Source organism: Drosophila yakuba, chromosome 2R (assembly GCF_016746365.2).
Source record: "Drosophila yakuba strain Tai18E2 chromosome 2R, Prin_Dyak_Tai18E2_2.1, whole genome shotgun sequence".
NCBI lineage: Eukaryota > Metazoa > Arthropoda > Insecta > Diptera > Drosophilidae > Drosophila > Drosophila yakuba.
Genome location: NC_052528.2, coordinates 7,546,632 through 7,560,484, shown reverse-complemented (window position 1 = coordinate 7,560,484; position 13,853 = coordinate 7,546,632). Strand labels below are relative to the sequence as shown.

General features: G+C 44.2%; 3 protein-coding genes across 3 annotated transcripts; all 3 read left to right on the top strand.

The window, feature by feature from the left end:
* Nucleotides 1–635: 635 nt before the first annotated feature.
* Nucleotides 636–5,714, top strand: LOC6529576 (leucine-rich PPR motif-containing protein, mitochondrial). The gene is made up of 5 exons (XM_002090537.4): nucleotides 636–862; nucleotides 1,315–1,840; nucleotides 1,898–3,206; nucleotides 3,267–4,988; nucleotides 5,054–5,714. Exons 1-5 carry the CDS (start codon nucleotides 723–725, stop codon nucleotides 5,593–5,595), a joined length of 4,239 nt encoding a protein of 1,412 aa, XP_002090573.1. The 5' UTR covers nucleotides 636–722; the 3' UTR covers nucleotides 5,596–5,714.
* A 695-nt stretch (nucleotides 5,715–6,409) lies between these two features.
* LOC6529575 (pre-mRNA-splicing factor CWC22 homolog) lies at nucleotides 6,410–10,844 on the top strand. Its single transcript, XM_002090536.4, has 3 exons — nucleotides 6,410–7,118; nucleotides 7,343–8,648; nucleotides 8,714–10,844. Exons 1-3 carry the CDS (start codon nucleotides 6,507–6,509, stop codon nucleotides 10,705–10,707), a joined length of 3,912 nt encoding a protein of 1,303 aa, XP_002090572.1. The 5' UTR covers nucleotides 6,410–6,506; the 3' UTR covers nucleotides 10,708–10,844.
* Nucleotides 10,845–12,159: 1,315 nt separating this feature from the next.
* Nucleotides 12,160–12,929, top strand: LOC6529574 (40S ribosomal protein S26). Its single transcript, XM_002090535.3, has 2 exons — nucleotides 12,160–12,286; nucleotides 12,370–12,929. Exon 2 carries the CDS (start codon nucleotides 12,378–12,380, stop codon nucleotides 12,720–12,722), a length of 345 nt encoding a protein of 114 aa, XP_002090571.1. The 5' UTR covers nucleotides 12,160–12,286; nucleotides 12,370–12,377; the 3' UTR covers nucleotides 12,723–12,929.
* The last annotated feature ends 924 nt before the right edge of the window (nucleotides 12,930–13,853 follow it).

Sequence of the window (13,853 nt, the reverse complement as noted above, 5' to 3'; positions counted from 1 at the left end):
TTTCCAAATCGCCACAAAAGAAAGCTATGTCGACGTCGACGTCGACGCTGACGTCCGCTGCAAAAATGACGCTCTGCAACAGCAGCAAAAAGTATTTGCGAGTGAAAAGAGAGTTGGCCGTTTCTCTTAGTCAGGTGTATTGTAATTGCATGTGTACGTGTGGCTCCTCTATTTTTCCGTTGCATTTGCAGCGCACTGTTGGTTTTGCAAACACAATGCCGCAAACAAATGCGGCTTATACGTTGATCCGAAATTTTTAGCAGTTCGTCTGAAATAAAAAGCATATAAAAATCGAGCGAAAATAATACAAGCATCTCTTGAAGTTTACCAATATTTCATTAATTATAATGAAATGCGCAATATTCAATAAGAAGATATTTTTGTCTATTTTACCTTGCGAAGAAAAGGTAAAATAGCAAACAAATTCAAAACGCATTATTGTCCAAAAAGCAGTTTTAAAAAAAAAAAGCCCTGTTTTCACAAATTGAATTCAAAATTGGTTAAGCTGGCAGATAGAGGGCGCTTATGCATTGCCCGAATATCCCTTGGCTTGTGTCGCCGCTAGCCGGTCACTAAATTGATTCGTTTTGGTCACACCGAAAAAATCGATTGTCGCAGACAAACATCGATAGGACCGAACAGACATCGGTTTCTGCCGCACTCGTGCGAACGTAATTTTAATAATAAGCTCAATTTATTAATTAAAACCGAACGCTTCCGCCATGGCATCCATCCTGAGGACGGGCAAACTGCTGCGCTACTTCGCCGGCTTCACGCGAAACGTGCTCGTAAACTCAGTGCGCGAGAACGAAACCAGCAACCTGCTGAACAATGCGCCCTGCATGTGCGGCCAGTTCCAAAAGTGAGTAAAATCTGGCCACAAAGTGCCGGCATTACGCAATGCAGTCGAGTATTTATGTAAATAGCGGGGAACCATCCACTTTTCGACGATTGAAACCCGAAAGGTGGAGGACCCGGCCTCAGGATCATCGCAATGGCAGTCGACTTACATCCCACGTATTTACATAACCTCATCCGGATTGGGAGCGCCTACTATGTGCTCATCCAATTTTGGCCTTAGTCGAGTGTTTTTTTTGTAGCAAGTTGAGCTAAGTGTGTATACCGGAGCTTAAATATCTTATTTTTATTGTAGAAGCAACACGATTCATCAACGATTTAGTTTCAATTAAGGATCAACCGAGCTGATCATCAGAAAATAGTTTATGGAGCTTTTAGGAAAATAAATAGATATACCAGTTATTTTTTCTTGTTTAGTGAATGTTTTAAATATTTGAATTTTGTATATCCCTCTAGTGGTTTTGCAACGAATGCGGCGGCGAAAGCTGAGCTGAACTTGGATAAACAAATTCGCCGGTTGGACCAGGATGTTCGCCGGATTGGACGCATCTCCCGGCGCGATCTGGAGGAGGTGCTCGATGAGATTCGCACGCACAGGACGGCCACCAGCTCGCAGTCGCTGCTGGTGATTCGCTGCTGCGGAAACCTGGTGCCGGAGGAGCTTCCTGAGGTCAGGACGGCCTTGGTCCAGGAGATCTGGAAGACGCTGAATGCACTGAACGTACCCATGGACATCTCCCATTACAATGCTCTGCTGCGAGTTTACTTGGAGAACGAGCATGGGTTCGCTCCCACCGATTTTCTGGCGGAGATCGAGGCGAAAGGCATCGAGCCCAATAGGGTGACCTATCAGCGGTTGATTGCTCGCTATTGCCAGCAGGGAGACATCGAAGGCGCCACTAGGATTTTGGAATTCATGCGTGCAAAAAGTCTTCCCGTCAATGAGAACGTCTTTAATTCTCTTATCCTGGGTCATTCGCAGGTGAGTCACACAGAATTACACGGTAATCATGTGTTTTATTTTTGAACAACCCTTTAGGCCAACGATTTGGAATCCGCCAAGGGCATCTTAGGGGTAATGAAACAGGCGGGCTTAGAGCCCAGTGCTGACACCTACACCACTCTCCTGTGCGCCTTTGCCCGCCACGGAGACCTGGCTGCCCTGAAGGAAACTTTAAATGAATGCGAGCAGAAGGAGATTATTTTGTTGGACAAGGATCTGCTGGACATTGTGTACACCCTTACAGTCAACGGAAATGGCGAACACGTTGATGAGGTGCTGCCCAAGCTCCGTCTCTCGCCTGGCTTTAATCAGGATGCAGTGAATGTGATCCTGCGGCTGGTCAACAAGGGGCACGAAAATGTGGGACTAAAACTCCTTCGAGTGATGCCCAGAAGCAGTCGTGTGAACGGCGAACCCGTTGATGTCGGAGCCTTCTTTATCAGGCAGATGGTAAAGGCCAATAGGCCAGTGGAAAAGATCCTGTCCATCTGCAAGACCCTGCAGTCCGAGGGTCTCAATCCCAAGGCTTTGACTATTGCCACTGAAGCTGGCTTGACCAATGGCGTGGTCAATAACGCCCTACCCTTGCTGCAGGAAATGAAAAATGCTGGTTTGCCCATCAGACAGCACTACTTCTGGCCTCTGATCTGTTCCGCGGAATCTAACCAGGTTTTGGAAATCGTACGTCGCATGCAGCAGGAGTTTTCAGTATTCCCCAACTCCGAAACGGTCAGAGATTATGTCATCCCCAACTTGAAGGAAAAGAACTGGGAAAGAATCGTCACCTCTTTGAGGGATGCTGGAGTCCCCAACTCCACTGCTGTCACCTCGGCCGTCTATTCCGCCTTAGTGACCCACCAAATTGCCGAAGCAGCCAAGATTATGGAGAAGAACAGGGCCTACTATGTGCCCTTCTTGTTCAAACAACCACTAATTCTTGCCCTCAGCCACACGAACGATTATGCCTCGTTCATCCGATGTGTTCGCCAAATTCACGAAGGATTGCAATTTAGACAAGGCAAGGAGGAGGAAGTGGAGCAGGCAGAAGGCGGAGCTGCCGTTCCGACGGAGCGCATCACTCCCGATGTTGTTGGTGGAATTGTCCAGGAGGCAACCACTTATTTCCGACGAGATCGCGGAGCCACGCTGGAGAAAATCCTCAAGGGATTGGTCAAGCAGGGATTGTCAATTAGCAGTGCCAAAGCCACCCAGCTGTCCGAGCAGTTGGGTTCTGAGTTGACTCCAAAGATTTCCGAACTTTTGGGTAAACTGAGCTCTGGAGAACTGGAACCAGTTCCTCTTCCAAATAGCGGCAAGAGAAGCCTGGATTCATTGTCCATCGATGGTAAGTTATGGCCCCTTTTGTCGTTGAATATTTTATCTAAGGCCTATATATTTTTTTCAGAACTCGAGCGATTCATAGTCAATGTGGAGGCTAAGGGAGAAAATGCAAACAATATCAAGAGGCAACTTCTGAACGCCTGCTTCCGTTCCCAAAACTTGGAAAAGACCCTCCAGGTCATCGAGAAATTCGAGGTCGAAAAATTCCAGATCCCCGTTGGAATTTATGCCCAGCTCATCGATCTATACACGCATCACAAGAAAAGCTCTGAGGCATTGGAAAATTACGGCAAACTTAAAGCGAAAGACGCTACTTTCCAGTTAGATAACTTAAAGGCTGTTCGTCTGGCTGATCTTCTTTTGCAAGAGGAACGCGCGGATGCAGCTTTTAAGGTACTGGAAGAGAACAAGAAGGATGTTCCTATTGCTGAGGCCGAAGGAAGCTTTAATTACGTGAGCACCGTGTGGAGAATTTTGAACTCACTAGCAGAGGCTGGTCAGCCGGAAAAGCTGCGCAAATTATTTGATGCTCTTGTGGGTGCCAATTATATTGTGCCCACCAATGTGCTGCTGGGTCCACTGATCAAGGTTCACTTGGTCAAGGATGATATTCCCAAGGCAATCGAAGCTTTCGAAGAGATTTGTCAAAAGTATAAATCCACCCCTTGGAAGAACGAGCTGGCTTGCCGCCTAATACAGAAAGAAGATGCTACGAATCTGCAAAAGCTAACCGACTTGAGCACTGGCATCCATGGTGAAGTAAACAGCCTTTACGATCTGGTCTTCTCCTTTGTGGAGTGCGGCCGTGTAAGGCAGGCCAGGAAGATTCTGGAAACCCCCGGGTTGCGTACCCGTCCACAAAGAATCAGCAGTGCATGTGATCGCTACAAGAACGAGGGACTACTACAACCCCTGGAAGGTCTTATTGAGGCAACGAAAGACCTGGGACATATTGACAGGAACAAGATTTACTACACCCTCCTTTTAAGCTACGACAAGGCAGATGAGGCAGAGAAGGCTCTTGGATTGTGGACTAAAATGCAGGAGGAGAATGTGACACCGAATGATGCTTTCCTCTTGAAATTGGCAGAAATCCTGAGAAGGAAAAATATTGACGTGCCTTTTGTGGTGCCAGAGACCCAAAAAGAACAAACCAAAGCTAAGAAAAGCAAGGCAAAAGATGCAACTACAACAGAAGCTGCAACAGAAACTCCAAAAGTAGCGGACCCACCCAAGGAGAAGCCTGCGAAAAAGGAGCCAGCTAAAACGGAAACAGTAAAGCCAGCCAAAACCGCCTCCCACTTGGCAGGCTTTCGAAAAGCAATCCTGGCCAATGATCCTGATGCAGCCATTTCGCATAAACAAAGTGTTCTAAGTGGTGAGAAAGTTGGAGCCTTAGACACCTCTCGACTGATCGAACTCCTGGTTCGAGCAGATCGCTTAACAGAGGCCACTAAATATGTCGAGGAGCTCCTGGGAGATAAGCTGCACCCACAGCCCAAGATCTTCAAGTTTTACCTGAACAAAATTGCCGCTGCAGGAGATTTGGATACACTGCAGAGAATTGGCAAGCAACTAAATGAGGAGCAAAAGCGTCTGATTTCTTTTGACAATCGATTTTGCCATGCTAATATAGTGGCTGGAAAGGCGGAGCAGTTCCTCAAGCAACTGACCACGGAAATTGAGGCAGCGAAAACTCCTGAGGAGGCAACCAAGCTGGCAGAGAAATTTCCACGCGGAGGAGCCGTAGGCATTTTGGAAAAACACCCGGAATTGGTGCCGCAGTGTAGGTCTTCAGAATCTGGTGCTAAATCAAGTGCTAAAATTATAAATATTTCATATAATTTTCAGATCAATCCCTCGCTGAGAAGTTTGCTGCTCACAATCAACTAGGGCCCATGAATGTCCTATGGATGCATCTCATTTCCAGTGGTCAGGAGGCGGCTTCAAAAGAGATTTGGGATAAGCACCTGTCCAATGCCCCAAGGCTGATGTTCCAGCGCGTTTTGCAGACTGCTCGCGAGCAGCAGGACGAGAAACTGGCCTCCACAGTCATTTCCCAGCTGAAGCAGAGCAAAATCTCCGAGGGAGCGATCGGAAACGCGTACTCCTGCCTCATCGACATTCAGACTACCAAGGGAAACTCTGACAAGGCCATGGATGTGTTGGCCAATGCCATTAAGGACGTCTCCTTGGAAAACATCAACAGGACAGCTCTGCTTCGTTTGAAGCAGGCGGTGGAAGAGAAAGCCCAGAAGTTCCCCTACACGATCCCCGAGAAGCGAACGAAGGCCGACGACTCCAGCTCGTCGTCCTCTTCATCCTCCAGCGACGACGATGTGTCGCCTTCGGTACCCGAAACCGTTCCACCCAAACCGGACAGCAAGGCTTAGAGACTTCAGTAAAAGGTCCTTCGTTAGTTTAGCCCGTCGTGATTAAAGCTTAATTTTAAAGTATTTACTATGGATAAAAATTTGTAAACTAAAATAAATCTAGTTGTTTTGTTGCGAAAGTCGCAGTTATTCTTTTAGGGATTACCTGAGCGATAAAGAGTCCCTTCCGAGACTCGGGATTGATTTCTAAATTAAAAATTTATTCTCTAAATCGTTCCAGCCTCCCTCCCAAAACAAATCATTAAATTAATTGAAAAAGCACACGCTGCTTTAAGATTGGAGAAATCACCAAAAAAGTTTTTTTTTTTAATTTCATGCTCTTTTTCCCGGAATCCTTGATTCATTTAAGGTAAGATTTTTGAAATTTCTACAGACTTTGGTTCCCATAATAAAATTTAATTACAATTTGTAACAAAAAATTAAATGGATTTATGTTATATTATATTACATATTTGTTTGATACTTCTTAAGAAAATTTCTCCACCCTGTGATGTTAAGATACATCATTCTTCATTTAATAAATAATACAAAAAAATACATATATTACATATCTTGACCTTAAGTTAAGTTAAATATTAGGTATGCAAATGATCACAACACGCTAAAAAAAATGTAGAGTCATATTTTTAAATTGATGTTAAATTATGACGTTTCCTAATCTAGCACTTGAGTATTAGCTTTCATTTAAAAAAATATGTATATTTCTTATAAATTCGATTTGTGTAAAGGATAAGCACTATCGGTGACTATCGAAACTTATACGTCGATAAGTTTTAGAATTTCACCGCATATATCGATAACATCACCAGTATGGTAGTTCCCAGCTCTAGTTCTATCGCCGCGTTGTGTTTTTTGCGACAGAGTTATTTTCATCGTTGTTTTCCCAGAAAATTTCCCGAATTAAGCGCGCGATGGGGGAAAGCGAAGCCGAGAGCGATTCAAGCAGCAATTCCAGCAGCAGCGACACTTCCAGTGGCAGCGACAGTGATGCCAGGAGCGAGTCCTCGTCCTCCGAAAGTAGCGGGCGGGAGGAAGAGGAAGCAAAGCAGGAGGAATCCGCCAAAGACGCCAAGAAAACTGACGATAAGGCCAAGGGGCTAAAGAGAGTCATGGAGAGTGGAGCTGGAAAGGATAAGGATCCTGCTGAGCAAAAGAAAACTCCCACGGAAGAGCCCCGTTCGGAACGCCAGCACATTTCCCATTCTGCTGGCGTGGAAAAGCAGCAAGAAGAAGCAGCAGCTGCTGCGGCGGAAAGCGAGAAATTAAATGAAGCGGAAAAAGTGGAAACACCTGTCCAACAAAAAGAGGGAGGAGAAGCCACAGGTGTGACGAAAGAGCTGGAAAGCTCCAATACCCAAGAGGAACAAGAGCACAGCGCTGCACGGGAATCAAAAGAGCGGGGGAAGGATGAAGAGCAGCCAGCGACCACCAATGGAAGCAGCAAGGAATCGCCGGGGGAAGCTGCTGCTGAAACAGCGGAACCTCCCACTGCAGACCACATAGAAGAAGGCGAGATAACCGACGTAAGTTCTTATGCATTCTTATGTTTTTCATGTTTGCTTAGGATTCGGTATTCAAGGCTACTATTTCGTCATGAATGAAATTCAATATGTTTTTTATCAAAGCATATTAATTTGTAAGCTTTTTTGACACTATTTCTTAGTTCAACGCAATCTTTGATGAGCTAGTTTTGTCTCGGAAAATCATACATGTTTATATTACATCATTTAAATTTTAAATTTTTTAGAAAGACGAAGATGACAAACTGACGAAAGAGAGTAAGAAACCCGTCGTGGCTAAGAGTCCATCCAAAGAAACCCATCGAAAACAAAGCCGCAGCCCGGATGGCAAACGGCGACGGCCACGATCATCCAGCAGGAGTCCGTCACCCAGCAGTCGTCGTCGACGTCGCTCGAGGAGCAAAAGCAGCAGAAGCCGGAGTCGCAGTAAAAGTCCTATCCGCCGGAGATCCAATTCATTGGAGAGAAGACGTGTTGAGCGACAGAGACGTCATGAGGAGCGAGATAAACGTGATGAGGAACGAGCCAAGGAGCGTGAAAAACGCCATCAAAAGGGTGACAAGTCCAGCAGCACGCGTAGAGATGATTCCAGGGAAAAGAAGAGGTCGCCAGATCGCAAAAGAGATCGGTACTCCTCCAGTCCGGGATCCAAATCCTCAAAGGCCACTCGCAACCACGAAACCACAAATGCAGACAATGAAACCGTTACCGAACCTGCAGCAAAAATTACTGAGCGGCAACGAAAGACAGTGGATGTGTTGACCTCTAGGACTGGAGGCGCCTATATTCCGCCGGCGAAGCTGCGCATGATGCAGTCACAGATCACGGACAAAGCATCCGCTGCCTATCAGAGAATCGCTTGGGAGGCCCTCAAGAAATCGATCCATGGTTACATTAACAAAGTCAATGTAACGAATATAGCGATTATCACCAGAGAGCTTTTAAGAGAGAATATCGTCAGGGGAAGGGGCTTACTTAGCAGGAGTATCATCCAAGCACAGGCTGCTTCGCCCACATTCACCCATGTATACGCTGCTCTGGTGAGCATTGTAAACTCAAAGTTTCCGAATATAGGAGAGCTTCTCCTCAAACGTCTGGTTATCCAATTTCGTAGGGCGTTTCGACGTAATGATAAGTTGGTTTGCATGTCGGCCACTCGATTTATTGGTCATTTGGTCAACCAGAGGGTGGCTCATGAAATTCTGGCTCTAGAAATTCTTACCCTGCTGGTGGAAACGCCAACGGATGATTCTGTAGAGGTAGCCATCGCTTTTCTGAAAGAGTGTGGTATGAAACTGACTGAGGTTTCGTCCAAAGGCATTGGGGCCATCTTCGAGATGCTGAGAAACATCCTACACGAGGGAAAGTTGGACAAGCGAGTACAGTACATGATTGAAGTGCTGTTCCAGATTCGAAAGGATGGCTTTAAGGATCATCAGGCTGTTGTTTCGGAACTAGAGCTCGTTGAGGAGGACGATCAGTTCACGCATCTGATGATGCTAGATGAAGCCACTGAAACAGAAGATATACTAAGTAAGTTTATCTATGAAAAAGTTTATTTATATTCTATTCTTATCCTTTTTAACTTGTTATTTTAGATGTTTTTAAATTCGACGATAACTATGCCGAAAATGAGGAAAAATACAAAGGGCTGAGTCGCGAGATCCTGGGCAGCGACGATGGCAGTAGTTCAGGGTCGGGCTCTGGATCAGAGTCGGATAGCGATTCGGACGGAGAATCCGGTTCTGATGTGGAAAAGAAAGCTGAAGCTGGTGACATTATAGACAGCACTGAAACCAATCTGATTGCCCTGCGTCGCACCATTTACCTAACAATCAACTCTAGTTTGGATTATGAGGAGTGTGCCCATAAGCTGATGAAGATGCAACTGAAACCGGGACAAGAAATTGAGCTCTGTCACATGTTTCTCGATTGCTGTGCAGAACAGAGAACATATGAGAAGTTTTACGGACTGCTAGCCCAGCGGTTCTGCAACATCAACAAGATCTACATACCGCCCTTCGAGGAGATTTTTAAGGACACCTATCAAACCACCCACAGATTGGATACGAATCGTTTACGGAACGTCAGTAAGTTCTTCGCCCATCTGCTATTTACCGACGCCATTAGTTGGGATGTGTTGGAGTGCATCCTACTGAACGAGGATGATACCACGTCATCGAGCCGGATTTTTATAAAAATTCTGTTCCAGGAGCTAGCTGAGTATATGGGATTGGGCAAACTGAACGCAAAGCTGAAGGAAGATGTTTTGGTGGAAAGCCTAGCTGGTTTGTTTCCCAAGGATAATCCGCGGAATACCCGCTTCTCCATCAACTTTTTCACCTCGATTGGTTTGGGAGGTCTAACGGACGACTTGAGAAGATTTCTTAAAAACGCCCCTAAAGCTGTGCCCGCAATAAATGCTGAAATTCTGGCCAATGCCGGGGGAAACCCGTTCAGAGATGGCTCTGCTTCCGCTGGAAATAACAAGATGGCGCCAACATCGTCGTCATCGTCGTCTTCGGACACCAACAGCGAAGACTCCAGTGAAGAGGACAGCAGTTCCGACTCTTCTAGTGAATCATCAAGCTCCGATTCCAGCTCGGAACCTAAAAAGAAACGCAAACGCAAGGACAAGGATAAAAATAAATCTAAGAAAGCTTCTAAGGAAAAGGCCAGAAAGAGTAAGGACAAAAAGATGGAAAAGAAAACAAAGGCGGAGAAGGAAAGAGAAAGAGAAAAGGCGAGGAAAAAAGCCGAGCAGGAACAAGAAAAAGAGAAGCAGAGAAAGAGCAAAAAGGAAAAGGAGAAGGATAAAAAGCGTGAGAAGGAGAAAAAAAAGGCTGCCAAAAAGAAATCAAAGCGCAGAAGAAAAAGTCAAGAGAGCTCGGATTCCAGCGGCAGTGAAGACAGCGATAAGTCCTCTGAATCGTCGTCCTCAAATTCTTCCAGCGAAGAAAGCGACGCTGAACCTCAGGCAAAGATCAAGCGCCAGGAGAATGTTCAAAAAAATAAGTTTCGAGGAAAGCCTCAAGATAGTGATGAATTCAATCTAGAAGGTCCAGGATCTAGGGAGTCGAATGGTAATGGCCAGAGACGCAGAGACATCTCAATTGGCAGAGAACGAAACCAAGAGAATTCTTCGTACGATAGAGAAAGAAACCGGGAGAGTTCATATGAAAAAGAACGGAAGAAACGAAATTCAATTTCCTACGATAGACAACGAAAACGGGATCGATCCCTTTCTTATGAAAGACCACCAATAAGAGAGAATTCTACTCCTCGCGATAGGCGGGTTGGGAGTAGTCGCAGTGAAAAAGACAGCCGTCGGCGTGACGGTTCCTCCAGAAACGAGAGGCCAGATCGTGGAGAGCGTTCACATCGTGGCGGAGAGAGGTCAGATCGCGGTGATCATGAAAAGGATCGCAATCGTGCCAAGGAACGGGAACGGGAGAGGGATCGTGATCTGAAGGGACATAAGGAACGTAAGAGAGAACGTGACCGGGACCGTGTTCATTCCCGTGAGCGTGACGAATCCCGTGATCGGTCGCGAGGAGAGCGTAACTCACAACGCTCCAAGGGACGCAGCTGAATCTGGAGTCTGGATAGCATGATGTGACTAACAAAGGCATATGAATATTTGTGTTAAATATTTTACTTTTACATGTGTACAAAGAAACCCCACTAAACAGATAAAACAAAAATAAATGTACAAAATGCAAATTTGAACAAATCGTGTGACTTTTTGTATAACATAATATCTATTACGACTTACAACTTACAATGGCAAAACTTTCAAATGAAGGAAAACCAATCTTCAAGATAGATACAACAAAAAAAAAATTTAATTTAAAATACCAACCAGAGTAAACGCTGAAGAGCACATTTAGCACATTTTTAAAAGTTTTTTTTTGGGGCATGACAGGTTTGGTTTCATATATTAATATAAACCGGGGCTGTATCTACGTCTCTCAGCATCATTTCGGTCAATCAGCATTCTTAATCTTAATTTTCGAGTATACAGCGTTTATACGGACAGACGGACGGACGGACCAGAATGACTCGGCTATATTAATGTTTCAATTCAATTCTACGAATTTTACTACACTAGTAACGCGTAAAATAAATATCGGGTTACTGACTATATCGTCCTCCTTCCTAAATATCGTCCACAATTTGTATATCTTGCCTTAGAAAAAAAAACTTAAAATCGATCCTAACCGTTTTCCTAACTGTTCACGCCTATTTTAAATGAATTATTTTTTGCGATTAAAGATAATAGGATTGCGACTATCTATACAGATTTGGGCCAAAACATTTTAACGTTTTCATCAATAATAAAAAAGCTGCGATTACATTTAATTTTTTTTTAAGTTTTGAATAATCCTCTTTTCAGGAACTTATTTTTTTTGTTTACATTTCTAACAAGATTTCTAATAGTAATAAAAATCAATAAGCGGATTCATAAATATATTGCAAAGTCAAATTATGCGACTTAAAGACTTTTTTTTATTAAAAATTTTTCCATAAAAATGAAGTATAAATTTAAAAAAAAAAATAAATTCATAAAACTTGAAGATAAGGAGATCGCAATAAAAACAAACGCAAGTTTTGACATAAAAATGAAGTTTGAATTAAAAATAATAAATTCGTAATACTTATAAATAAGGAGATTGCAATAAAAACATAGTAAAATCCTTAAGATAAAACATAACAGTAAGCAATTTATGGATTATTATTTATTAATTTTGATAATAGACTCGTTAAGAAACATGGGCACTCAGTGTCGCGTTGCCAACTTAAATTTAGATAAAAGCTGTAACTAGCTAAAAGACAGGGTAATAGCCACAACTTTAACATGTTATATTACATTTTTTTAAAGGATATTCCCGTATTTTTAATTTTAATTTAGGTGAAATGGATTTTAGAAAAATAATAAAATTACCGATCTTTTTGAAGGAAAATGGGAGACACGTAGAGAGCAGCACAGCTTTTACGGGAAAAATTGGCAGCCCTGGTTACCAAGCACGCTGTTATCGCCGGCTCGGTATTTTTTAGCCCGTTTATCCGAGTTTCGCCGGGTGTGTCCACACTATTTTCTTTCTTTTCGTTTCCCGAAACGTGAACACACGCGGATTTCGCTGGGCGGATTTTGAAAATCGATAAATAAGGTAATTATGGCAGCCATCCGCACCGCAAACACAGTGATTAATGCTAATGGACGTGCAAACTGTTTCAATTCACTGAAAAACAGCCGGCAAGATGACCAAGAAGCGCCGTAACGGAGGACGCAACAAGCACAACCGCGGCCATGTGAAGCCCGTGCGTTGCACCAACTGCGCCCGCTGCGTGCCCAAGGACAAGGCTATCAAGAAGTTCGTCATCCGCAACATCGTGGAGGCTGCTGCCGTGCGTGACATCACCGAGGCCAGCATCTGGGACTCGTACGTGCTGCCCAAGCTGTACGCGAAGCTCCACTACTGCGTGTCCTGCGCAATCCACTCCAAGGTGGTGCGTAACCGATCCCGCGAGGCCCGCCGCATCCGCACGCCGCCACTGCGCTCCTTCCCCAAGGACATGGCCCGCAACAACCAGAACAGGAAGTAGAGGTCTCGTCCAGCCGGAGAGGAGCACTGGGTGCAGCCCCTGACATCTTTATATGGAGTCTACCAGTCTAGCCGGAATCCCGCTTCAGTGCGTTCCGTACTGGGAGCGCGGAATCGCCAAGATAAGCAGACGAAATATATGCATCCAGTTCTTTTTTAATTTCAAATAAACAGCGTGCTTCATTGGGAAACAGCTACTACCTACAAATATGTAACTACTTCTAATTTGGAACCATGCGAGACAAGCGTCTTGGCTTCAAATCTACAGCGTATTCAGTGTGTTGCCTCCCCAATCACTACCAATTAATTGGAATTATTGTTCGAAGAACGAGATCAGCAAGTAGACCCTCCAGAATGCAGCTTTCCATGTAGTGATGGAGTCTGGCTTTTTGAGGGCTCTTCCAAACAACCGTACTTTTGATAAGGAACGATCCGAAGGCAGATTAAGTTTGACGAAAAGCTAGTTCACTACAATCACCTACACTTGCTAAACCAGTTAAAGGAGATAATTTACTTGGTCTCGTCGGTCAGTGACATCGGGTCTTGAGTTCGCCCGCTTTAAAAATATGTGTAAATAATGAACTTAGGTAACCATTTGCATTCCCATTTATTACCATCTCATTGCTTTTTACATCGACAATCCGATTGGCAATCGACAATTAAAACATAAACCAAGCAGATTACTAATTGTATATGCAATGCGGAGTATAAATGTAGGTGATTCCTTAGCAAAAGTTCTTTTTTTCCAAATGTTAGAAATGCTCGATGGATAAGTGAGGCGAGTTTAAGGAATAATAATAAAAACTTAATGCTGTTTTTGAATGTACATGGAGAAATCAGTTATGGTGGGATAGTTTTCTTCATGACTAAGAAAAGCCAGTCGAAGGACACACTTGATATGCAAGCTTTATATTTGTGTGAAACATGGCCATGCAATTCACAGCAGGTGTTCCGACACAACTGAATGGAGTTTTTAATACCCGTAAATGTTGTGGTTTTAACTCTTAACTACTCATACGTAGCTGAATCGCAGCATCGACGAATCCACCTGTTTCCTGTTCGGCAGTGATTAAGTCGTGTGTGATATCTCATTTCCGGCCGCCACCTACTTAAAATCCAGGAATCAGGAGGA

Coding starts and splice junctions, on each gene's coding strand:
- LOC6529575 (XM_002090536.4), top strand. CDS start 6,507: ATGGGGGAAAGCGAAGCCGAGAGCGATTCAAGCAGCAATTCCAGCAGC. Junction 7,119..7,342: donor AAGAAGGCGAGATAACCGAC/GTAAGTTCTTAT, acceptor TAAATTTTTTAG/AAAGACGAAGATGACAAACT. Junction 8,649..8,713: donor TGAAACAGAAGATATACTAA/GTAAGTTTATCT, acceptor TTGTTATTTTAG/ATGTTTTTAAATTCGACGAT.
- LOC6529574 (XM_002090535.3), top strand. CDS start 12,378: ATGACCAAGAAGCGCCGTAACGGAGGACGCAACAAGCACAACCGCGGC.
- LOC6529576 (XM_002090537.4), top strand. CDS start 723: ATGGCATCCATCCTGAGGACGGGCAAACTGCTGCGCTACTTCGCCGGC. Junction 1,841..1,897: donor TTATCCTGGGTCATTCGCAG/GTGAGTCACACA, acceptor ACAACCCTTTAG/GCCAACGATTTGGAATCCGC. Junction 4,989..5,053: donor CCCGGAATTGGTGCCGCAGT/GTAGGTCTTCAG, acceptor TATAATTTTCAG/ATCAATCCCTCGCTGAGAAG.